We start from the raw sequence: 26,948 nt of genomic DNA, 5'->3' as shown, positions 1-26,948 counted from the left end.
TAGTTGACAGAAGAAAATAACAAGAAATTAGGGACAAGGAAAAATTCATCAGTTCAGACTGATGAGAGAGACTGATGAGACAATTCTTTTCTGAATAAGGTATTAAAGGGAAAGAGGCACAATAAAAGTATCCAAAACAAAGGTGAGCTAGGGAAGGTGTAATAAGTTTTCCCTCCTTTATCCTATATCAGTGAGGAAACAGTATTAAACTTCAAGATGTTCCATGAAATTTGCAACTGTCCCATTTCAAAATAGTCAATGAAAGCACTGTGTTCTCATTGCCAAAGGAGTTAGGTTATGCTAAGAATTTAGAAAGACTCAGAGTGGAATTCCATCTTTCTATGATGAAAATTTCTATAACTAATGCTAAAACTCTTTGTAGAATCTAAATTGTCAGAATTCACATCTTAAACAAAGGTCATACTACTTAGGAGTAGGAGGAGATCTTCTTAGGGATCTTCTTTATTCACTACACAGCTCCTGCATCTTCATCCAAGGCTTCTGATCCTAACAAGTGTCAGCAAAAGGCCACTGGAAAGAGATGCCATGATTTCGATCCATCACTTCAATATTACTATATAATATTTTCTAAAAAAGAATACTGAAGAGATAAACCAGACTGTATATGACAGCAACTAGTCAAACACTATGTTATCTCTGGTTTCTAATTTCAAGGGCTATCCAAATCTACGGTGACTGTTCCACAGTCAGAATCCAGAGTAATAAAACCTTTAAATAGCAGTGTCCTCTTTTTGCATTCAGTCTTGCAGCGCTAGCCTAACTCTCCAAACTCCTCTTAAATTTTATTATTGGTGCTCATTTGGCTGGATATCAAGGCAAATTAGTGAGTTCAAATTGTGGAGATCTGTTGAGAGCTTTTGATTTTAGGGCAGAACCAATTATTGTTGAGCATACTGCTCCAGCTCTGACAAGAGGGTTAAGTGGCTTGATTCGTATTTGCATTCATGCAGTGCTCATATACAAAAAGGTAAGTAGTGGATATTGTCTAGCAGAGACAGGGAGAAAGGACATGCATGCCTCCCAGTTTTGTAAATTACTCATCAAATGAAGCAAATTCCTTGTGCATGCACACATGAGCACAAGCAGCATAAAGCTCGTCCTTTTGCTTTTTTGGGCACATTGCTACCTCAGTGCCTGAGACTTAGGGCTTCACAGGTCTGGTTTTCATTAAATCTGGCAGAGATGTACAGACCTCTAACACTTTTCATTGTACGTGACTGTTAATATGACTAAATTCTTATGTATGAAAATTGTTAATTATGCAAATAATTAATCACTTCCACTTCTGCCCTTTTGAAAAAGATGCATAATACACCTGTTAAATTGAGGACTGATATGGAGATGGAGACAGTGGAAGATAAAGCAGAATTAATTGTATTTTAAAATGTTAAAAGTATATTCAACTGATTGCATGGGTCTTTTAATTTCTTTTTACTTTATCAAGAATGTCTCTCATACAATAATTATTTCGGTTCTTTTAATTATTTTGAAGCACCATCACTCCCCAAGTAACCCTATCAATCAGATTTTTTATTAATTCAGGTAAGATCGATTTCAAATTGTTATCCACTCTGTAAGTATGAATACAAAATTTTGCAAGGCTTGATAGAAAAGACTCCATTCAATCAAACTTCCTCAGGAAGGCATATTCCCCAGTGTGTTTGTCTTTTTTTTTATCTCCTCGTCATTTATCCTGTATCTTATGTCTGGCATTCTAGAAGGCAAATATTTTTTAGAGCTTCTAAAACACCTCAGGCTGTGCCTACAGCTACAGATATGTAACCATATGGTTCCTTAATTACTTAAATCACTATGTAAGGCCTATGTGCTAATGTTCAAGATATATTTCACTCTGGTGCTAGCCCAAGGGGACCCAGCTGATAGTTTGTAACCTCATGACTTTGGCATTGCTTGTTTTGCTTGTTTAGCATTTCCTTCGTAGCTCTTTTAAAATGTAAGGGTCATTTCTCAGACAGATACCTACTGATTAAAAACTGTGGAGTCTTGTCACTTGAAAACCTCACTGTATTGTTATTGCTTACCGTATATGTCTATCTTTCTTCCTTTTTGCAGTTTTGCAGATGATGATACAGAACTGGGAGGAGTGGTCGATCCACTGATGGTTGTGCTACCGTCCAGAGGGACCTCGACAGGCTGGAGAAATGGGCCAAAAGGAACCTCATGAAGTTCACCAAAGGGAAATACCAAATCCTGCATCTGCAGAGGAATAACCTCGAGCACCAGTAAAGGCTGGGAGCTGACTGGCTGGAAAGCAGCTCTGCAGAGAAGAACCTGGGTGTCCTGGTGGACAATTAGATGAACGTGAGCCAGCAATGTGCCCTTGTGGCAAGGAAGGCCAACATCATCCTGGGCTGCATTAGGAAGAACGTTTCCAGCAAGTCAATGGAGGTGATCCTTATCCTCTGCTCAGCACTGCTGAGACACATCTGGACTACTAGGTCCAAGTGCAGATCTCCCCAGTACATGGGAGGCATGGACATACTGGCGTGAGTTCAAAGGAGGGCCAGGAAAATGGTTAAGCAGTTGGAGCATTCAGCATATGAGGAGATGCTGAGAGCTGGGACTGTTCAGCCTGGAGAAGAGAAGGCTCAGTGGGATCTTACCCATCTGTACGTATACATGGATTTACCTGAGTAAAGAGGATAGAGCCAGGCTCTTTTCAGCAACATCCAGTGACAGGACAAGAGGCAATGGGCACAAACTGAAATGCTGCAAATTCCATTTAAACATAAGAAAAAGCTTTTTTTTACAGTAAGCATGATCAAAAACTGAAGCAAGTTGCTCAGAGAGGCTGTGGAGTCTCCATCATTGGAGATTTTCATAACTTGACTGGACACAGCTCTGAGCAACCTGCTCTAGCTGACCCTGTTCTGCAGGGGCTAGATCTACAGACCTTGGGAGGTGCCTTCCAGACTTACCTACTATGTGATTTTGTAGTTCTGCAATACTACTTTTTTAAAAAATCATACCTAAAGGCAATTTACTTCTTTCTCTCTACAACTAAAAGTTTCAAGTTTGGTAAATGACTTTCCAAAAATTGCTGGATTTCTCTGATCTTGTCACCTGAAATATGAGGGGAAAAAAATTACAGAGCCACTTCCTAGTGAAAGAATGAAAAGAACTTTCTCTCTGGTTAAAGGACAAGCATATTCACAATATTTCATTAAAAATAATAAAACCAAGCATTCCTACCCTGTCTCAATAAGGTTGAAGATTATTAAGAACATTTTGACATTCATTTTCCTGATTTCATGTGTGCACCACTTGCACACGGGAAAAAACTGAGTGAATCCTTTACTTCATATTTGACAATGTTGTCTATGAGCAGTCTGTGACTGAATAATCATAATCTTTAGTTATGAGCAATCTGTGACTGAATGTTATAGCCATGCTATCAATCAAGCAGAATTCCTCCATCTCCACATCCTTCATTCTCTCATCCTATTATCCTATTACCCCTTCTTGTTCTGCCTTTCTTAAAAATACATTGCTGTCAATAATTATATTCATCCCCATATTGGAAACATGTTCTCAAAGGTATGCTGTGGTGTATTACATTCCTGCTGACTGAAGGGCTCACCGTGCCAGGGGCATGGGAACAAAGAAAGTGAAGAAGGTTGTTTGCTAAGCTGGAATTTTTCTTTCTGCAAGACCAACATATTGCAAGAAAAGCAATACCTTTCAGAATTGTTGTGTGATAACATTGGGAGAAAGTGTATTACAATAAGGTAGACTTTAGACACATTTTAAGCCTTCACAGAATAAACAGATTTTGGATTATTAATCTCCTCAAGACCTGCACTAAAAGAATACAACTAAACTCTGTCCTTTTAATTAAAGTCTCTCCATTTCCAAATCTCTCTTCAATTCAGTAAGTGTGTTATGCATTATTTTCAAAACTCTCTTCTCCAACTTAGTCTGTTCTGCTTGAAATCTTGCCCTCTTCTTCCTTTTCCACTTCTTCGGTAATAAATACACTGGACTGTTACTGGTTCTCTTATCTTCTCTATATCCTATCTTCATGTGATCCCACTCGCTCCGTGGTATTTAGCTCCTATTTATGATTTCTGATGGCTCACAAACCACCTTTTTTTCCTTTCTATTCTGCTATCCAGCCATTATAGTAAAGTACTATGAACTGACATTCTTCCAAAGCTGTATCTTTGCCCAGTTCAAGACTATATTTCTAGTCTTAAAACTCCACAGAGCTCTGGCTATGTATGTACTCTAGCTGAGCTGCTGTATTTGACAAGTAAATCCCTTATATTTACTGCCTATGTTTGAATTTAGAATGACAGTCATAAGAAGTATGATAGCATCCTGGGTTGTATCAGAAATAGTGTGGCCAGCAGGACTAGAGAAGTGATCGTCCCTTTGTATTCAGCACTGGTGAGGCCGCACCTCGAATACTGTGTTCAGTTTTGGGCCCCTCACTACAAGAAGGACATTGAGGTGCTGGAGAGTGTTCAGAGAAGGGCAACGAAGCTGGTGAGGGTTCTAGAGCACAAGTCCTATGAGGAGAGGCTGAGGGAACTGGGAGAAAAGAAGACTCAGGGGAGACCTTATCGCTCTCTACAACTACCTGAAAGGAGGTTGTAGTGAGGTCGCGGTCTATCTCTTCTCCCAAGTGACAAGTGACAGGACAAGAGGAAATGGCCTCAATTTGTGGCAGGGGAGGTTTAGATTGGATATTAGGAAAAACTTCTTCACCGAAAGGGTTGTCAAGAATTGGAACAGGCTGCCCAGGGAAATGTTTGAGTCTCCATCCCTGGAAGCATTTAAAAGATGGGACATGGTTTAGTGGTGGACTTGGCAGTGCTAGGCTAATGGTTGGACTTGATGATCTTAAAGGTCTTTTCTAACCTAAACAATTCTATGATTCTAAGTTTACTGTTAAGGAATCAAGTTTTGACCTTCCTGGCCCTGGACACATTACAGTTTTGGAGCAAAACCAAGGACATGATAGTTTCTGACACAGTTTTTAAGAATCATTAGAGAATGTTCACCTTTATATATGCCATTGTATCCTCCATGGACTTCTCCAGAACTGGAGATTTCTTCAACATGAGCCCCTTGGTCAGACGTAAAGTATACAAGAGTTTTATTACTCAGATTATATTTTTCCAGCACATCCAGAATCTGACCTAATAAAAAAAAAAAAAAAAAAAAAAAGAAAAAAAGAAAAAGAAAAAACAGGTTTAATGTCTTCAAGTGGCTTTTTTCATTAACCTTGGCATGTACAAATATTTTTGTCCTTATGCTTTTTTAAGATCGCTTTCCATGTAAACATTATTATACATAGCAATTGGCACTGTGCAGCATACAGTAGGGGACAATTGCACAAGGCTTGTTGCGATCAGGACCATGGTTTGATTGCTGCAGGGTTTCTTGAAGTATAAAATGAGAAGATTTGTGCACATCAGAGAAAAGGGCTGATGCACAGAGAGCCAGTGACCTTTGGAAACAGTTGCTCTCAATCAAGGAAACCCCTCAGCACGAAGATTCAAACCACTGAGGATATCTGAAAGAGTCTCAGCGCATAGAATAGAGCTAAGAGTTTGGGGGTAAAGCTTTGCTGCCTAGCAACCTATGAGGCAGCATGGCAAAAATATCAGTGTGAATGTTAGAATAAGACATTCTAAGAAAAAAAAGGAAACTAATGTATGGAGTGCCTCTGGAGATCACACAGTTTCACTATCAAATCAACTAATTAGTCCCTAATTTCTCCTCATCGACTAAACTCAAAATGTGCAAGGTAATAAACACACACACGTGCACGTATTTAAAAGAAGAATCCACATGGATATGCTCTGAAACTCCGAGGCATTGTGGGCTCACATTTCATTTTCACAAAGGGCTCCTCATACTACCTTGGCACTGTGGAGAGCCTTGCAGTGCACATAAATTGCATTTAAACCTATTATTTAAACCGAGTTCTTTAAAGAGGGTTTCTGTATGAATGAGAGTGAAGTTGCTCTTTGTAACTTGCTCCAGTGAATTTTATACAGATTAGGAATCTAAAATTATTGGTCCTGGAAACCGACCAAAGTATAAGAGTATACTTCTTCACATCACCCTGCAAATGAGTTTTAACCTTGTCCTTTAGGGATCTCAGAGCATATAAAGATAATTCTGTCTTCACAACCTTTTTATCTTTATTCTTTTTAGTTAAACATCCAAGAATGGTCCAATTTGAATGTTAATTTTGGTTTGCGCCCCTGTCCACTAAGAATTAATTCATCAGCTGATGCCCAATTATTGTGTCAAAGAGGATGAGATAAGGACTTTGAAATACAAAGCCTTCTTTAACGATTTTTAGATCATCATTTCTGTTACTATTCTCTTTTTTCTGGGTAAGGAGTAGTTACCTTACCTTATTGCTACTATTTCTACTTATCTTTTAATGTTATAGCATTCTAAAATTGCCTTGTTAAAAAGGTTGACCGTCTTCATTTCTCATCAGCTTAAATGACTCGGTCATGAATAAAGGAACATCATCAGCTAAATAAGTGATACCTGTTGGTCTTGTTTGAAAAATAGGAGCATAGAAAAATGTAAGAGTAGGAGAATTTGTTTATGTAAATTTTGAAACCTCGTGGGAGTTGAAATTTCCCAACAGAGCTGAGAAAAATCTGTTACAAAGGCTGACATTTTAGAGTTGGTGGGCTGAGGAAAAATCATGCAGATCCATCTGACAAGCCATTTGCTTGCTGCAGCAGGTGGACTTAGTGCCAGGAAAGAAAGAAGCAATTTTCCATTGGCTTCTGAGATTGTTTGGAGAATGTACTTGCTAAGTAATTATAATATCCCTTGGAAAGGTGGCAATGATGATAAAAAAGTGGAGTATATAGATAAATTAGGACCTTATGTGAGGGTATTCAGCACATGATCTCCAGAGTTCCCTTCCAACCTGTATCAATCTATGATTTTATGATTCTATGATAATAACTATAAGTAGGACTGCACAAAGAAATATATGTGCAATAACATGCATAAATGCATTTTTTTTTACCTACACAGTTTTGCTTGATGAAATTGGATTTTCAAATTCATCCTGTATATAAAACAAAATGAAAATAAAACAAGAATTCCACTCAGTACATCACATCATTAAATGATTTCTGGTGATCAGAGACATCTGCTGTCATTCAATAATGGCCATTTGATTTCCTAATTAAGCTGGGAAAAAATGAGAAGCAATGAAAAATGTCTCTCTATCACAATTAATTAAATAAAGCAGTCATCATTATGATGACTTTTCTTTCAAAACAAGATTGAGTATCTTGACTTGGCCTGAAAAAAAAAAAAATCCTGACACTCAAATGTTACCCATTTCAGAAAAAACACACCCAAATAAAATGCATAGAATGTCATCCAAAGCCTGTTGAACACAATGATAAAACTTTCATTTCCTTCATTTGGATTATTAAATACAAAGGACACTGGCTACATTAGGGTTAATTTACAAATGATAAAATGACAATTTATTTTAGTAACAACATTTTTCAGTACAGATGGACTAATAGTAGCAATTCAAATAACACTATTGTCAGAGAATGGCAATTACAATGCACTCACAGAAATGAAGCAAAACTTCCATTTCTATTTTCATCTTGAACACTGACACCTTCTAGAATGAAAACTATAAATAAGCAATAAAGTGTGTGCTACCAGGAGATAAGACTCATTAAAGTGCATTTGAATGATGTGGCTACTGTTAACACAAGCAATACATTAACTTATTAGCATTTCTAAATGGTAACCAATATAGAAGAAAAATGCAAAGAATGTATTATGGATCTCTATAAACAGATATCATTCACATGCAATATTATACCAATTTTGGAAGCAAATACTACAAAGTAGGCAAAATACATTTTTTACTGTTTTCTTATGACAATTTAATTTCTTTTTTACTCCTAACTCCTCCACTCTTATTATTTCTGTAGATTTCACAGAGACTTTAGTATTAAGTTAAAACTGATGTATAAACATTCCCAGGCAATGCCAGTTAATGAACAAGGAGGAGTTTCATCTAACCTATTTTAGCTGCCTAATTTTGGAAGAGGTGAATCACAACTGCAAAAAGGCCTTTTTTACCTGTTGACTAAAAAAGAGAAGACAGGCAACTAGCTTAAAACTAAATGCCTTCATATTAGACATCAAGGACAGTAAGATGAATCCTATCCAAAGTGCTAGACATGCAAGTACATGAGCAACATGCTTTAATGAGTGTGGTGAACAGATAAATGATGGCTGAGTAGGAGAAGATGGTAAAACTGTACTCCTTCACCCATAAAATATGATTGGAAGGATATCACACATCATGTGCTCTTGAATTACAAGAATGGGTCTTCAGCTGGCTTGGTATCCCCTCTGAGTCCCATTGCTCGTTGCAGAAAGCAATACAAATTTTAAAAGACTTTTTGGATGTAGAGAGTTTATACAGAATACAAAACTGTAGGATAAATAAGCCAGAACACTGCGAAAACTGTAGCTCTGTTCAAGCAACAATAGCTTGCTATCCCCAGTGTAGGAAATTATCAATAAAAATGGAAGGATTCTTGATTGAAAAGACTCACTTGAAAGCCATGCTCTAAAAAATTAACAGCTGCACTGATCTTTATGGATGCTACTGTACACATTTTTTTCTGATTTGAACAGAACAGATTTGGAAAGACAACATTTCTGAACAACAAAATCAATCTAACACTGAAGAAGCTGCATAATTTCTGAAGCTACTTAGCAACTAGAATTTCAAATCAAGTTTCTCCTACTATTGCCATTCTAGGAATGTACACCCCAATGTAGGTGGCTAACATTGTATCAAAGGCATGAGATCATTGGACAGTTTTCTTTCATTTGTAATTTTTAAGATACAAAATAGATTAAGGACAGCATTAAGATGTTATTTGTTTTAATTAGTACGTCAATGTTCCAAAATTTAAGTAAAGCTTCCTCCAAAATGTATCGAGGATGTCTCTCTAGATTCTGCTCTCCACTCTTGCTTCAAGCTATGTTAAATTATGAAGACTTGTTTCATTCTTAAAGTGAAAATGCCAATCCCAATGGAGTGATAGCCACGTGAAAGTGGTAAGAGCAATTCACTCTGTTCTTTAGAAGGAAACAGAGAGCGCCATGCCACTATTCAACTTCTCTAACACAGCATGAATGGTAGCTGAACCAGCCTCTCTAATGCTGAACATAATTTCTGGAGTTTTGAACCATGTAAAACTCCTACTGTACTCATCTACATTAAGATATAGGGTTTATAAAAAATGACTATTCATTTGAAAACGAGGTACAAACATTGAAAAACAGTAACTTATTTACAAATGTGTTTGTGATTTGGAAAATTGTTCAAAGGTTTAGTCGAGCAAGCATATGAACAAATGCACTTGATTCATAAATTAGCTTACTGTCATTTGAAGTCAACAGGACAGAAATGTTACTTGTATTAATTTGGAAGAATTTAGAGTCTTACTGCAATTATGAATAAAAAGCTCTAGAATACATAATACCTCTGTGTAACCTAGGCATTAGGACAAAATAGTCTCTCTATTCGTCAGGAAAGCTTTTAAGCAGTTTGCCAGATTCAAAGAAACAACAGAATTCAAAAGGAGGGTTAAGAATCTGTCTCATGACAAGACAGTTGATGATAAAGGGAATTCCTGTAGATATAACATTCTTTTCCCACTCCAACAGACTTTCACATACTTCTGTTTTATCCAGAAGGTTATAGTAAGCTTGAGACAATTATTGGACAAAGACTCATCTGGAAAGATCGGCCATCACATGTCTGCCTAAAAGAGGCAGTTTGGTGTTTGGGCTTTTTTTTTTTTTGCTGTTTCAGAATTCCCTACTGTTACTAATGTTTGTTTTTGAATAGCATCATTAACCAGAATCACAATCAACTTGTAGTCAGCTGAAGGGGTTCACCTCTGTAAGTGGCAAGCCAGGAGTGCTTTGAATACATCCATAAACTCCTACAAATTAACTTTACCTGCATAAGTATCTGGAAGCCCATACTTCTCGCAGAAAAGATATTGATGCCTTTCAACTGTATAGCCACTACATAGTAAAACTCTTGGGATCCTCTTCCTGCTACAGGAGTTTAAGTAATTCCACAGTTCATCTTCTCTTCAGGGCTCAAAGCCTAAGATTTTCACCTTATGAAAACCTACTGTTGCAACTTCTGCACACCATCATTCACAAGCTAGCAATCATTTTAATCTGTGTGTTGATTTTTTGTGATGAAAAAACATACTTCAGTTTTTAATGTGCTGATCTGATTACAAAATCCACTGACCAAAACCTTTGTATAAAACCAAGCTTAGTAACTAAGACCAAGACATCCTTATCTTAATTTTAGCTTTTGTATATTTCAGGTTATAAATATGCAAATGTTTCTGTGGTATGCTCAGAGCCATCCAGTTTCCCCTTGATAAATATGTAAATCAGTTTGTCTCTGTGGTGGGGAAGTAATTATCACTTTCAGACCTAGTCATTGAGCACAACACTTGAGGTAAAGATGGAAAATAATAAAACCATTGACAGCAACACAAGAAGTGGCTGCACATATGGTGAACAGTACATAAACTCTGCATGCAACTTGTTTAACATTCAGAGCTGGAACACAACCACTGGAAAGTGGAAATTCTGGGACGAAGCAATAGATTGATGTTACGGTACATTATCTAGCCAGTCAACAGAACACATCCACCTAACAGGATGAGTGATTCCACATAGAGGAAGCATTAGCATATGAACCTCAAAGGTGAGAGTGAATACTAGTTAATATACCTGTTTCACTACAGCAGAAAATAAATGCTTAATTACAAAATATTTAATAATTCCTGCAGGAAGAAAGTGGAGTGTGGATTCAGTGGAAAGTCTTGAATCAGTCCTGCAGTGCTACCATTATTTTCAAAGTTATGCTATGGAAACAGCCCATACATAAAGTCTTCTCCAAAGTACAAAGCTGGAATCTCAAATGTGCTAAGTTCCTACTATGATAGCTTAGTGGGATCTTCGATATCAATAGGACATTCTGCCAAACAAGTACCATCTGGTTCTGAAAAAGCACATCTATATTAGCGTTTTAATTCGGATCAGGAGTGCACATTCACAGTAAATCCAGTCATGGCCACTTGATATATTTCTGTTTGCATAGTAAAGCCCTCTTGGATTTCATGACCTGGATTCATTTCACATTAAGCTAAACTTGAGCACGGACTCTGGGAATGAACCTAAGGCACTTGCACTACTGATGGGCATTCAGGACCACAGTAGCGCTGGTCTGAAGTGGATTTCCTGTCTCTGATGGTGTGCTGGTAGTCTCTCTCCAGCCTGGAAGACAGCTCAGATCTGCCACTGTTGGCAGTTCAAAACATGGCAGGATTGATGAATCCTACATTGAAACTCTGGTGCTAGCACAGTCAAGCTCCACCTGTGCATATTCTAGACACAGAGGGTGGGATTTACATACAGTGTGCACATCTACATCTGATATAGTTACTATAAACATTTTTTAAAGCCAGTGAAGCAAAAGAAGCATTTTCATACGCAGCTCACCTATCTTAAGAGGAATGAATTTGGCCGCAAAAATTCTGATTTTTTTTTCCCCAATGAGGTAAGGTGAGGTAGTTGCTCCAGATTTACCTACCTACAATTACCATTCAAACCAGTAGTTATTAGGCCCAGATAGTCAGTAGAACATCAAACACTTTTCTTTTGGATTCCCCTAGACTCAGGGTGAGACATGTAAAATCAGTCTAAGGGCTAGGAAAAGGGCAGTCTTTTTAAAAAAAAAAAACAAGATAACTGGTGTGGGGTCAGCTAAGCTCTATGAATTTGCTTTTGATTTGGATTTGGATTGCCATGTAATTGTAAACTTGTAACTGGCTTGTGACTGTTTATACAGTCTTGTAAGTATAATGTGTCTTTCAGACCCTCAGGATAAATTTTCAGCATAGTGCACAGCAGATTAGGCATGCACTGCTTAGCAGCTATGAATAAATCAACCAAATTTTGACTTATAATTATGCATAAGATAAGTTTTTTCTAGAGATGAGTACCACATGTCTTATTTTTCTTACTCATATAGGGTTCAAATTATTTTGTAAATTTGAAAGTTGGAATGATACTTTACGTGCATACAAATACATGTGGATAATAAAGCACAGAGCTAAAATGCGGTTATGAAAGTTGTGAAGATCTGTAAGTATAGCTGCAATATAGACAATGCAGGATGGAAAGGTTTTCATATTTACAGCAGTACTACAACACTAATGATGGGTCATTAAAGGTCAAAAGTATAACTATTTGGTGGCTATCTCCTTATTAGTATTTAAATTAGCTAATAAATGCATTGCTTGAAATTCACTTTTAGACCTTACATCTGTTGAACATAAGGCTATGTATTTCTAATGTAAATCTTAATTTCTAGCCTGCTTAAAATGCTAAAATATGAGAGATGGTCATGCGATTTTAGGAAGGTCCATCGCATTTGCATTTTGCATGACAGCTGTGATAACTTTTTTGGTAAATTTGCATCTTTATTATGCACACATCTGAGAATAAGATGCGATTTCATACATACAACTAAGATGCATAATGCAAAAGACACTGCCTCATTCCTCACTTCAGGTCTCCCATTTTTTCTTTCAAATTTTGGAAGGGATTTCTTTAGGTAGGACCTAGGCAAACTGTAATGACAACCAAAGGATGTTACTCATTTTTGAATTAGACTGTCAGGTGAAGTTGAGGCTTCAGCTATTTGATCATTCCAATATATGCTGATAGTGATTGATTCAGTAATTGTGGGGTGATAAAAGAAACTCTTCTCTATATCTTCAAAGGTTTAAACATTTATTAACATCAGAGTCAGTTTTAAACTGAATATGTATATGCTATTAGATTCAAATACATAATGCCAACATTTTGCCAGATTAAAGTATGAAGAATTATGAAGAATTTAAAACAGGGCAAGTAATTTAACCCTACTTTTTAATCCTCTGCACTTTTCTGAAAATTTCAAAGTATTTGTCAGTACGTTTGTTTCATTTTTATAACTTTTATTAAACAAAATCTGAACTGTGATAAAACTGGTTGACATTAGAGCCTGAACATTTCTTGTTTTTCAACAGCCAAACTTTTTAATCTTTGCTGAATTTGGGAGCAGGTTTTAAACATTTGTTCTAAATCATATACCATAAAGTTAAAAGGAGTTTTATCAAGATCAAATTAATATTCTTGTGAAATCTTAATTCATTTCCCATCTTTCTGATTTTAATTGCGCAAATCTAATCTTACATGAAAGTAGCTGTGCATTAACTTACCCCCAAAATAGAAGATGCCTTTTTTTTCCCCTTGACAGGACCATCACCATGCACACTTGCTAATTCACCTACTTCTCTAATTGCTTTTGGGCAACTCAGTGGCTTTTGTGCCTAAGTACTACTAGACACTTGAAGCCTACTGCGCAATCACCATCTCCAAACCATGCTAGCTGTGAATGAGCCTCTGTACAGACACTGTTAATACCAATAAGAAAGCAACTCTGACTGTGAAAATTGTCCTCAAGGGAATGTAAATGAATTAAACTCCAATCTGTCTTCTCTAGATGACACTCTGAACTTAGGAAAAAACAACAAATAAATTGAAGGCCACAAATCTTTCTTTATGATTCAGCTTTTTTTTCCCAACTTATTCTCCTTCTTTCCCTTTTTTTTTTTTTTTTTTTTTCCCCCCTGGTATGTGTGTTTGTTCAATATGTCAGTATCTATGCTGATTTAAATTCCAGAGGATCCTTTCAGAAGGGAAGGCAAATAATTTTTCAGGTCATCCTCATTGATCATAGATGACTAGCTCAGAAAATTGCTCACTAGCTTATGAAATAGGACTTTGATTCCTTAATTCACCTAAGTGCTGTTGAAAAAATATTCCCAGCCTATTCCGAAAGAGCTTTTGCTGAAGTTTCAGAGTAGTATTCAGTAGCACAGCAGATGTCTACAAGGAAAAAAAAAAATCTGCCTTTTTCTGGTCCGAGGCCTGGAAAGAGAAATATGTCACTCTCATCTTAAATTAGTTTAGAAATACTTGAGGTCTCTGCTTAGGCCAAGATGTTATTTGATGCCCCCAAGACATGGTCGGGGCATGATATCATGGAGGGTCCTGAGATCATCAGGCCCACTTCTTTGGCTTTTCTCTACCTAATTCTTACTCATGAACAAAGCAAATATGTGACATGTGAAACTACCAATATAGTTATTAATCTGAGTTTACAAAGGTTCAACAATATGAATGCCATGTGTCATTCAGTTTGTAATGGGAAGTTACAAAAATGGACCTATGAGACTTGCCTGTGTGAAGGCAAGACAGATTTCCGGAAGGGCTTTGCTTTGCATACAAGGATCACAGTGAGATGTGGCCTTTAGGATAAATCTGAAGGCTAAATTTGAGATGAGGAAGGATCATTCACACAGCAACACCACAGATCAGCTGAAATATTACCATAGATACAAGGAACAAATTAATCTAAATGTAAATAGATAGTATTTGGGGAAGAAAGGAGTTATTGCCAAGGTAAACTCCCCAAAGCACAGATGGCAAATAACCACTGGAAGGCCCCAACTAGCACGTTTCTTACTGATGGGAAGAGCATTATTCTTATGGATAGAGAGACAGGTACACGGTTAGTCCCTCCCTATTAATGTATTTTTTAAAGGACTAGTTCTCTCTGAACCTATACCATCAAATCTATGGAAGTTGTATATAGATAGACCTCCTTGAACAGGAAAGGTTTGAAATCTCCACATTTCACAGGAATAGTTCCGTAACAGACTGGTGTTTCAGTATCACATACAGAGAGAAGTACACAACAGCAACCAGATTTCTGCTTTCAAAGGTGCTGGAAAAGCATGGCTAGCTATACTCAGCAACTGACTGTATCATTAGCAAGATTCAACAATTAAATATGACAGCATAGGATAGAACATTTGCATACGTTTCCTGATAGTGTATTTATTATACCAGTGCCTCCTATTTAAAATAATTATTTTCTACTCTCTTACTGTGTGTTCCTAAAGTTAATATAGAACAAGGGAGGTAATTAAATGCCACATCAGAAAATCAGTTTACATTCTGAGTGAGAAATGTGATATTATTCTCTAGTATTTTTTGCCAAGAAAGTCCTCGAAGCTCTCTTTAACTCGGCTATCTACTTTTTATGAGCAGCACCTGGGCGTCATTGCAACAACTGGTTGATGAACTACAGCAGAATCACACAGAAGTTGAAATGTGAAGAGACTGAGAAATTTGGGATATGGGTCTTGACTACCTCAGTTCTAAATTGGCAAGAATATTTAGGATATGTCCTGTAGAAATGTTTTAGGGATTTTTTTAAGGTCAACTGCCAATTTTGTGCCTTATTAAAATAATACTGGTAAAAAAGCCATCACAGCAGCGCTTTACCCATAACACCATGCTAAGATGTTCAAATTTTGTCCTGTAGGATGTGCTGTGGTGAATATAAAGGAATTTATGTTATGTTTCGCTCTGTCCTGAATCACATCTTTTTATGTTGTTGGAAACTCTGGCCCCAGTCAGGACTTCATGAGACAGATGGGACATTTCAGCCCACTTTCAACTGCACAGACATCATCCTTACCTTTGGCTTTGGTTTTCCCTCTACTTTCCTGCTAATGGGCATTTGACACTTGTATGGTGTTGCTCCCTGCCTGTGAGCTTCTGGCAGCCACCTCTGCTTTCCTCCTCTGCTTTGCCAGCTATTGCTAGCCACATACTTAGCACTGTCTCGCACATATTAGAAAGGCGGACCATTTGTTTACTATCTTTCTGACATTACGGTTAAACTTTGAAACTAAGTATACGCTTCTTCTATTATATGATTTCCACTTTTTTTTTCCTTTTTATTAAACATAAATTGACAGAAAATAGACTGCTTGGAAGGTTGTGATGCCATTTTTTTAAAAGAATCATAACCTTTTCATACAGCATCCATAGCTGTTGACTTCGAGTCAGCCCAGTTCCACTGATGTCAGGGCAGTTACATCATGCTATGCAAACAGAAAACCTATCCTAACATGGTTAAAAAGAACAGGTATTTATCAGGGTATTTATCATCTTGCTTAGTTGAGTGACCGCTTTCTTCTTTTCCAACCAAATCCCTAAAAAACACCTCTTTTTAAAAAACAAAAATAGTTTGAGGGACCTGGGTATCTGCCAACTAGAAACATGCCTATATTGCTACATAAAGATCCTGATCTTCTTAATTTAATCTCATTCTCTTTGGATTTAGGAAGATACCTTCTTCAACTCCTAGGGAAGAATAACTAATACATGAGTTGCATGGAACTGAGAAATGTTTATGTATAAAAGGAAAGTTGAAATTAAATAAAAGACACCTTCCAAAAGGAGCTGTAATATTAAAGTATGTCAAATTAATATCACCTGTTTTATCTCATTGTATGACACTTTTGTTCCTCCTTCTTAAAACCTAGTCTTTCCAGAACTGCTTAAATAATGATGTTGCAATAAGCTATTATCAATAGGGACTGATTATTGTAGGAGATGCCAAGTAATGAAAAGCAGCCAAGTGGAGGGAGAAAATACAGTGTGATCTCTTGTGACAATCCATTAGGAAGACCTAGCAAAGAATAACAGCAAAGAAAAAGAAAAGAATAAATTATCTGCTTGTGGCATATGAGGAGCTGACAAGAAAATACGACCAGATTCGACTCTTAGATGAAAGCGCACCTCTCTCACATCAGGAAGGCAAAAATTTATTTAAAGGAAGATAAAACTAGTATTGCAGATATGGAAATACATTAAAGTTATCCTGACTACTTAGTTCGATGGGACTGTTCATATCAATATGGGAGAGAGGAACCCGGTGCTAAGGTTCTGGTTTTGGACCACTGCATCATAAACATATTCCTATATGTATACTACTGGATGGGCCAAGGTCTCTTTTGACATCTAGGGGAAGAAAAGAACCTACCAAAAGGGAAAGAAGTCTCATCTTCAGAGATGGTAACAGACCTACCACAGACATTTTGTTAAAATCCATTTCCTGGCTGCCACTGCAGTAGCTCAACTATGCATGAAAAGAGTTTATTTATAAGCAGAACAGGCCTGTTTTCAAACATCAGTTATCAAAGCTTCTATTATTCTCAAGGTATTGTATTTTATTTTTTTATCCCTTGTTTCTGTTATAAAGAAAATGGTATTTACCATTTAACACCAACAGCAAACTTTTGAATACATTCATTAAAGGTGTCTTATCAACCCAAGTTCTCAGCAAGAAACTGAATTACAGACTTCCTTAGCTGACAAAAGAAATTCTAACTTGAGATTTACAAACTTCAGAGCTAAGGAGTTCCAGAATTTTACAAATTACCATCTGAAAAAATGTAATGACAATGGCTCTTTTATATTTTTTGACAATACACGTTATTAAATGTTTCTGAAAGTTTCAGTATGATGTGATGATTTTACAAAGACCATAGAATCATAGAATCATAGAATCACAGAATGGTTTGGGTTGGATGGGACTTTCAAAGATCATCTAGTCCAACCCCCCTGCCATGGGAAGGGACATGTGTCACTAGGTCAGGTTGCTCAAAGCCCTGTTCAGCCTGACTTTGAACACTGCCAATGATGGGGCATCCACAACTTTTCTGGGCAACCTAGTCCAGTGTCTCACCACCCTCATTGTAAACAATTTCTTATGTCCAACCTAAACCTACCCTCTTGCTGTTTAAAATCACTGACCCTTGTCCTGGTAACAAGTGTAACATGCCCTGGTAACAAGTCTCTCTCCATCTTTCTTATAAGCCCCTTTTATATATTGAAGGTCTCTTCTCCAGGCTGAACAACACTACCTCTCTCAGCATTTCTTCAGAGGAATCATAGAGGTCATCTAGTCCATCCCCCCTGCAATTGGCAGGGACATCTACAACTAGATCAGGTTGCTCGGACCCCCATCCAGCCTGGCCTTGAATGTTGCCAGGGATGGGGCATCTACCACCTCTCTGGGCAACCCATTCCAGTGTTTCACTACCCTCATTGTAAAAAATTTCTTCCATATATCTAGTCTGAATCTATCCTCTTTTAGTTTAACATCATTACCCCTTGTCCTATCACTATTGGCCCTGCTAAAAAGTCAATCCCCATCTTTCTGATAAGCTCCCTTTAAGTATCGAAAGGCTGCAAGAAGGTCTCCCCGCAGCCTTCTCTTCTCCAGGCTGAACAACCCCAACTCTTTCAGCCTTTCCTCACAGGACAGGTGCTCCATCCCTCTGAACATTTTTGTTGCCCTCCTCTGGACCCGATCCAACAGGTCCATGTCCTTCCTGTACTGAGGACTCCAGAGCTGGACGCAATGCTGCAGGTGGGGTCTCACCAGAGCAGAGTAAAGGGACAGAATCATCTCCCTTGACCTGCTGGCCATGCTTCTTTTGATGCAGCCCAGGGTACGATTGGCTTTCTGGGCTGCAAGTGCACATTGCTGGCTCATGTCCAATTTTTCATCCATCAAATTCAACAGATAAATTATATCCATTTGAATTGTAAATAAAGAAAAAAAGGTATTAATTTATTACTTGCTTAATGTGTGCTCTGCTGTTTTGTGGTGCCAAAATCAACTGTACTCTGGATTAGACGTACTTTGATACCTTTCACACAGTCATATACTGTAAACACTGCTATACTTTTCACACTACCAAAAATAGTATCTTCCATGACTTTGCTAGAAATGCTGAGGTATCCTGAGCTACTAATTTATTTCAAACATCTGGCACTAAGTTACCTTTGGGTTTGCAGGAAGACAAAATTCATATTGTTTTTCTGGGCCAGGCCATTCCTTTCTTTAAAACTGAAGCACATTTACATTTGTATTATTTCTTATTTGCCTGCTTTGTTTTTTAAACTGTAGTCTAATTCAGAAATGGAAGTAACATCAATTTATAACCCACAAATATCTCAGCCACTGAAATACAAGAGCCTAAAGACCCTAAATCCTTTATCCTCATAACACAGAAATGGCAGCAGTACTTTAAAACCATGTAAACCGAAGCACCTAAGGGCCAAGTTAATCACACAGAATTTTAGGCAAACTAAGTGTGACGTTACAGATGAGTCCATCTAGTAGTTTGCTAAAAGGGCGCTTGATGAAAAAGAAGGATACTTCTCCTCTTTCTCCCCCTTTCTGCTTTCCCTGGAAGCTGGTTAGGAAAAAGGACATAAGGGACGCAAGGGTGCTCTGCCTCCCTTCTTATGGTAGCAGCTAGCTGCAAGATCCACTGAAGCTGTGGCATATAACTTCATGCTAGTCTAAGGTAGGGATTCGATTATCCTGGAGTCTCTTTCATCATCTCAAGCAAGCAACTCAGCCCTCAGAGGTCAGGTGTTCCTTTGGATATTGAGCTTACTACTGTAACATAAAATCTGTTGGGTGTTCTCAGGGTTACTACAATGCACTCTTCATGAGGAAATGTTATAAAGAAACTTCCACGGGTGGCTAGGGAGAGGGAATGATTTAAAAAGAGAAGTGTGTACACAAAATACAAGAACTAATCCAAAAGAAAGAGAAAACAAAAAGAAAGCATTCAAAATAGTAAAAAATACCCTGAGTACACTTAACGAAATATGCAATAAAACCCCAAAAAAGTAACATTAAAAAATAACAGGTAGGAAAGCATTATAAAGATTCAGTATCAGCTTTTTCTTAAACAGCACCCTGAATTGAAACATAAATGCCTTATTTTACAATCAAGTAGTGAGGGAAAAAGCTGGAGAAGAGCAAAGTTATCACTTTACCAGACTGCCTTTCACTAATCACATCATTATTACTCTAGTGCTTTCCTTAACCTTAAAAATTTCATTATTTATCTCATTATTATATTTCATTATTATACACAAAGTGATAAAAAGCTTCCTGTAATGCAAAATACACAACTGTTTTCTAGAAGAATAATGATCTTCGGTAGTATTATCAGCCTGCCTATTATATAGTGTGGTTGTTTTAGCAGTCAGATGTTCCATTGAAAAAAAACCAGCCATAGTCAATAAAAAGGCAGATCTGCCAACCTCATCAATAAGAGCTTATTACCACCTGGAATTTGAGCCTTGTGATTCAGCAGTTTGAAATTTCTGCATGGCAGTTCACTAATAGGAACCAGCCTGCTGATGAACAATAGTTTACAACACAGAATTGATATTGTCATAAGCTTTATTGTATGATTATTTTTTTCACTGAGAATTAGTTCCCCTCTTTTTTAACACTACAGTCTCAAAATAATTAACATACCTTTCAAAGGAAGCATGAAAAAGTTTCATGTCTCTCCCCAAGAAACAGCAGGGATTATTTTAAAAGAACCTCTAGGATTCTCAGTATCATCACTGAAACTGAAATGCACATGGTGACTTTTGGGTTTTTTCTACAATTAAATTGAGATGCACCCAGCTATGAATAAATGGTAAAAGGCTGGAAGACATTTCCTGAGTCATCACAGAAACTGTTCATATCATTATAGTTCATATGTTGGTGAAGATAGTTAATTATCCTTAAAAAATACCACTTAATCCCCAAGACCAGAAGGAAACCTGAGTTCCTGAGTCCAGGTGCACATTCTAACCATTTCCCACTTCCAACATCGATCAAGAACTGAAAGATAAATGGCTTGCTTTCCCCCCTTCCCCATTCCCATGCCAGCTGAATTAAAGTCCTAATGCTTTACTATAGATCCAGAGCTGGATTAGTGGGTGACTGGCAGCAAAGCTATACCTCAGTAGGTAAATCTGAACATCATTTCTGTGCCTCAGTTTTTCTTCTGGGAAACAGGTTAATGAGATCCCCCTATCTTACAAAGACTTTGTGAAAATGCTTACTTGCGAATCTGTAATATACTCTAGCGAAGTAATGCCACAGAAAAGATGAGAGATGTCAAAGAAATCTGTCTTCAAAACAGAACTTCAATAGTGTGTGTTAAATAAAACATGAGAATTCATCTTTAACAACGGGGAATACACCTACTGTTGTGTAGCTGCTCATTAAGAAGGCACTCTGTGATGAGGAGACAGGGTTCCAACGGGAAAAGAAATGGCATGTAAACATATGCTTAAAAACTGTACCATAAGATGCAAGCATAGGAAGATTGATTTTTCCTATCTTTGAGTACTTGACTTCATAGCCTTACAATGTTCACTTGTGCCTTCTGCGTGTTTGTATGAATGTATAATTATTCATGGGCTGTATCAGTTATATTAAGGTACTGGGTAATCCACTACAAAATGATCTGAAGGTACAAGGAAGGGGGGTGGGTGGGAAGGTCTAAATGCCCAGATTAAAAATCTTTAATATCTTTCATTTATCTGCTCCTTTGTTTCACTTTAGGCTTCTTTCATAGAGCTGTAACTTCTACCAGTAACATCCTTCACCTACTAGCTCAGTTGCATCCTTTATTAAAACCATGATTACAAGCTCTATAAATACCTAGACAGATATTGCTTTCAGTGTCCAAGTGTTGAAGAAAAAGGATGGCAAAATCATGTTCATAAGTCAGTGCTGAAGGTTTCAGGTTCACAACAGGGACACTTTCACCAAAGTGAGCAAAGGGAGCTGTAAATCATGTCTCTCTCTGTCATCCTGATCCCTTGCTCTTGGTGGCTGACTTACTAAATTCTTGTAGAGTTTCTTTGGGACAGGGCAAATGCAATTCCTCTTAACAGCTTCACAGTATCTCTGCTAAAAAGATTGCTATGCAGAGGCACTCCACCAGCAAAATCTTTAGTAGCTTCCTTTAAACTGCTTTCTCAGTCTGTGTTTTGGAGATTATCTAAAATTTGGGTAAAGTTAGCCCCATTCAGTTGCCTCATTGCAAACTTCATCCAAGTATACAAAGAAATCGCTGTATTCCTGCAGGTCGATTTTGGCTTAAATCTTTACCGTGTTCTTAATCTCACTGATAACGACTTTCCCCACCCACCTTAACCAAGGAGCAAAATGCAACCATGCCACTTATATGTGCAATTAAACTTTAGGGGCAAAGGTTAGACAAAAGGTTGGAAGTACATTTCATTACAGAACTTCCTATCCTCATTGCTTGGAGAGTCGTTAGGATTCTCTTATTCCTAGCTTATCTAAAGCTCTCTCCTACTAATGGAAATTAGCTTGTCTCAAGAGCAATGCTAATTTTTTCACTGATTAGAGCATTTTGATCACAACGTTAGAAGTAGTTTCACTGTTTTTGTATTAGACCAAATTTTCAGAGGTTCATAACTAATAGAAAGCCTTAAAAATTTTGGAAGTTATATGATTACATTTTTGTAAAGTAAAATGCACAATGCACTAACACATCTTGTGGTGATTACTTAACTCTTGCAATATCAGATGCAAACGAAATCTGTTCAGCAGCTGGCAGCAAATTTTGAACAACACAGCACTACTACCACAAGCTGCATTACACTGAAGTTTTCCATCATGGAGTGCGCATTACTAAGATATTATTTAAACTTGACTGATTAAAAAATGCTATAGGAATGGCTGCTTAAGATGTGCTTTGTAATCTTTAAATAATGCTCTAAGAAGGAGCTTTCCTGTGTACAAAGATGTAATATAGAAAAAGGAAACTGTACTTAAGGAGGATTAGGTAGCTCAGGAGGCTTATCATAGTGGAAATGTGAGTCTTTCATCACTTAGTCACCTTTTAAATTCAGTCCCGTTCAGTAGTGACTGAAAGTCATTGCTGCTTAGTGCCATATGATATGTTTGGGTTTTAGCCCAGATCATAAATGGAAAGCATCCACATCATAAAAGGCAGAATGACAAATGTCTTTAATCTGCACCCTTATTGAGAATTTTCCCAGATCTGACCTAAACAGTGAATGTGCTTCAAGAGCTTAACTACCGTCTTAGCTGAAGAAACAGTCTCTTAATGTTAGGGTAAGAGCAGGATGGCAGAACAGGGTGGGAAAATGCTGTTCTAATCACAGAGTACCTGTATTGCCTGAATACCTTCTTCCTCAGAGATGCTAGCCAAACATCTTTCATGATAACAAAACCAGCTTAAAAATAAACTTTCTAGGCTTGAGACGTATACTAGTATAAATTCAGGAAAGCAAGGTCAAAGAATGCATCATTTGCATCAGGCATCACTCTCCAGATTTTTAGTTCCATCTTTAAGTCTTCAGGCTCAGCTAAGTTTACGTCACATTCATAATAGCTGGATAAAATGATCTGAGCCTGATTATCCGCCACTTCTGATAAAGTGGCATCATTCTGCTTTGCTTATCTTTTAAATCGACTTTGCACTGTTACAAATGACTACAACAGGTGAAAAACAAGGATAAATTAGGCTTATCTCTGCGTAGATTTTTTTCTGAAAAAAAAATTAAGGATAGCTCGCTCATTTTTTACTCAAAGCAACAGGAAATTTTTTTTCCTTTCATATTATTAATGTTCATTTTAGCATAATTCAGAATTCTCAGAAGATTTGTGATACATTGGGGGAATGTAACATGCTTCAGAACCTCAAGAATTCTTTGGCTGTAACATTTAGACCCTTCTTTTTGTTTTGTGAATGCTTTAGACTTCATCAGAACAAGAATTCTACTATAAGTCTTGTGGGCATAGTTCAGTTTTCTGTCTCCTAAATATTTTACAGTTTTCCAAGAGTAGCTTTCATTTTGTTTCTGAAAACATTCTTTCATCTATTACTAAAGCAGTGGTACATCTATCACTAAAACAGAGGAAAAAGCCACAAGGATCAATAAAAATGGTTTATATTAAATTGGATTGGTTTCCACTTAGACCCTTGATTCACATCACTCCAGAGCTGAATAGAAGTTAAACGTAGAGGATGTGATTGATCCACATACATTGTGTATTATCTATTTAACCATGCACACACTCATCAGATAAAAGGCATATAGCATTTAGTTTTTATCATCTCACATTTAGACACTGTAGGAATTAAGAGCCACAGCATAATCCTGCACATATGTATTGATATAATCTCTTTTACAGCACTGGAAAATCTAATTATGGAACAAGTAAATTAGATGTTTCCACAAAGGTCTGGAGTTGGCTTGGCAGAGCTTTTGCTCTTCCCTTCCTCTTTGAAAGCACTGTGTGAAGACACATGTTTATAGACAATTCTTAACCATGGTAACAGCTGAATCAAAGAAAAACAGTGTGAAAAGTGGTCTGACTTTCAGTTAGTCCTACTACATTGTAACCTAGCTGGCCTTTCTCAATGCGCTATACTTTACTTCTGCCTTGCTATATTTCATTATAGGCCACATATCTCCCCAAAGAGTTGTGTAGCAGAGTATCATAATTGCTTTGACAAGTCATAAATGTTGCTCAGGTAAGGTTCAATTTATTCAGGTATCCAAGGTTTTAATTACATAAGTACTTTCAGTTAAAAAAAGTTAAGCACTGTATTTTCTTGTTTGGAAAATCTATTTAAGATATCATTAACATCCTCAAAATTTGTCATCACTGTAGTAACACAGAATCACAGAATAGTTTGGGTTGGAAGCGACCTTCAAAGATCATCCAATGCCCCTGCCACAGGCAGGGACATCTGTCACTAGATCAGGTTGTTCAAAGCTGTGTCCAACCTGACCTTGAATACTTCCAGAGATGGGGCATCCACAATGTCTCTGGGAAACCTGGAACAATGTCTCACCACCCTCATAATTGTAAAAAATTTCTTCCTAATACCTAATCTAAACCTACCCTCTTTCAGTTTAAAACCATTGCCCCTTGTCCTGTCACTACACACCCTGCTCCATTGTTCTTATAAGTCCCCTTTATACATTGAAGGCAGCAATAAGGTCTCCCCAGAGCATTCTCTTCCCCAAGCTAAACAACCCCAACTCTCTCAGCTTTTCTTCAGAGGAGAAGTGTTCCATCCCTCTGACCATTTTTGTGGCTCTCCTCTGGATCTGCTCGAACAGGTCCATGACTTTCTTGTGCTGGGGACCCCAGAGCTGAATGCAGTACCTGGGTGGGGTCTCATGAGAGAGTAGAGGAGGAGAGCGTCCTGTGAGTATCTTGCTTCTGTTTGCTTCAGTGAAGAGTTTCTTGGTTCCTCTAGACTGACTTTCAAAGGCTATGTCTGATTTTGTTTCAAATGTGAATTGACTTTAGTGAATAGCTTTTTTTCTTTTTGTCAGCATGTCACAGGATCACAGAATGGTTGAGGCGGGAGGGACCTCTGGAGGTCACCTTGTCCAACCCCTCCTGCTCAAGCAGGGCCACTTGGAGCCCAGGACCATGTCCAGATGGCTTTTGAATATCTCCAAGAAGGGAGACTCCACCACCTCTCTGGGCAACCTGTGCCAGTGCTTGGTCACCCTCAGAGTAAAAAAGTTTTTCCTGATGTTCAGAGGGAACTCCCTGTGTTTCAGTTTGTGCCCACTGCTTGTCACTGGGCATCAATGAGAAGAGCCTGGCCCCATCCTCTTTGCACCCTCCCTTCAGGTATTTATATACATTAATAAGATCCTCCCTCAGCCTTCTCTTCTCCAGGCTGAATAGAGCTCTAGGCCCAGCTCTCTCAGCCTTTCCTCATAGGAGAGATGCTCTGGTCCCTTGATCATCTTTGTGACCCTTTCCTGGACACTGTCCAGTAGCTCCAGATCCCTCTTGTACTGGGGAGATATGAAGCTTTTAAGCCAAACCTTTTAAGATATTTCAAACACAAGTTACCTGTAAGAGGCATTGGGATTTATTTCCACTCCTTTTCTTCTAATTAACTAACATCAGATGATGGAAATATTTTCTTGGCATAACTTGATCCTAAGCCAGGTCAAAAGATCATGGCAGAGAGGCAGTTAAGTTTTTTTCAGCTTGCAGGGTATTCACATAATAAAGATATCCAGACAAGGCTCCCACTCTACAGTTACCTAGCTTGTGCCAGACTACAATTTCTGAGACTTTTTTACACTTAAGCCATTCAGTTGTGATTGTTCAACAAAGGATTAAGAACTGATATGTAGTTTTGCTACTGTTAACAGAACAATAAACATCCATTTGCAAAAGTGGTGTTGAATTAGTTTGTCTTCACACAGCTTGCATGCAAGTCTACAGGGGGCTCCAAAACTCTTTGCAGTGATCTGTTTTGGATTAAATTAGTGTAATGCAATTTACAGCAAAAACAATTTCTGAACATATCCATTTCTCTTCCTATACTTAATCAGGAATGAAGGAATGAAGGAAGGGAAGAAGAGAGGAAGGAAGAAAAGGATAATATTGCATTCATTCATTCATTCATCATTTCTTTCCCTTTTTAGACTGTAAGATTATTTCATCTGCTCTCATATGAGTAATAATTAATAACATTAATAAAGTGCTTAGCATACATTGAAAGAAAATTAATGTTATTATTAGCCAGAGAATAACTCTCTAAGGCATGTCACATGCAGTGACATTATAACTGTGAATGCTTTAAACATTGAATTCTGTTATACACACATCAGTATGCAAAAGCGGTAGACATACATGGTCCCAAAGCTTATCCAGAGACTTTGTATTTTGTATTTTTGAGATGGACTGTAATCATACTTTCAGTATTGGTTTAACAAGTCACAAACATGAAATATTCAAAGGAGTATTTTATTCATGTGTCTTATAGGTTTTTCTCCTCCTAGCATGGACATTGCCTTATAATTGTTGTCCAATTATACATTGTAAGTTTCTTTTAGAACTGAGTCGAAGTTGGTGTTTCTTTTCCTACCAGATGCCAAATATTTCTGATGTTGTACTATAATGCAGTTTTCCATACACTCGTTCTTTCTTCCTGTGCTTGTGTTGTCTTTAATTAGAAGGTTTTGCAGTATATTGTTATATCTGGGCTATTTTGTTCCTATTGCTT

The 26,948-nt window shown here is 37.5% G+C and overlaps 1 protein-coding gene across 1 annotated transcript in view; it reads right to left on the bottom strand.

The window, feature by feature from the left end:
- The window catches only part of STS (steroid sulfatase), a gene marked incomplete at both ends in the record, with an annotated part of 86,205 nt that overhangs the window by 37,082 nt on the left and 22,175 nt on the right, over window positions 1–26,948 (bottom strand). Inside the window, one exon of the mRNA XM_082337113.1 lies at window positions 5,049–5,186. Coding sequence (XP_082193239.1) covers window positions 5,049–5,186 — 138 coding nt within the window. The remainder of the gene's footprint in view (window positions 1–5,048; window positions 5,187–26,948) is intronic.

The sequence above is a fragment of the Platalea leucorodia genome, assembly GCF_965183815.1.
Source record: "Platalea leucorodia genome assembly, chromosome: 2".
Lineage (NCBI taxonomy): Eukaryota > Metazoa > Chordata > Aves > Pelecaniformes > Threskiornithidae > Platalea > Platalea leucorodia.
The sequence above is the reverse complement of the archived record's forward strand: the minus strand, read 5'-3'. Positions and strand labels throughout refer to the sequence as shown.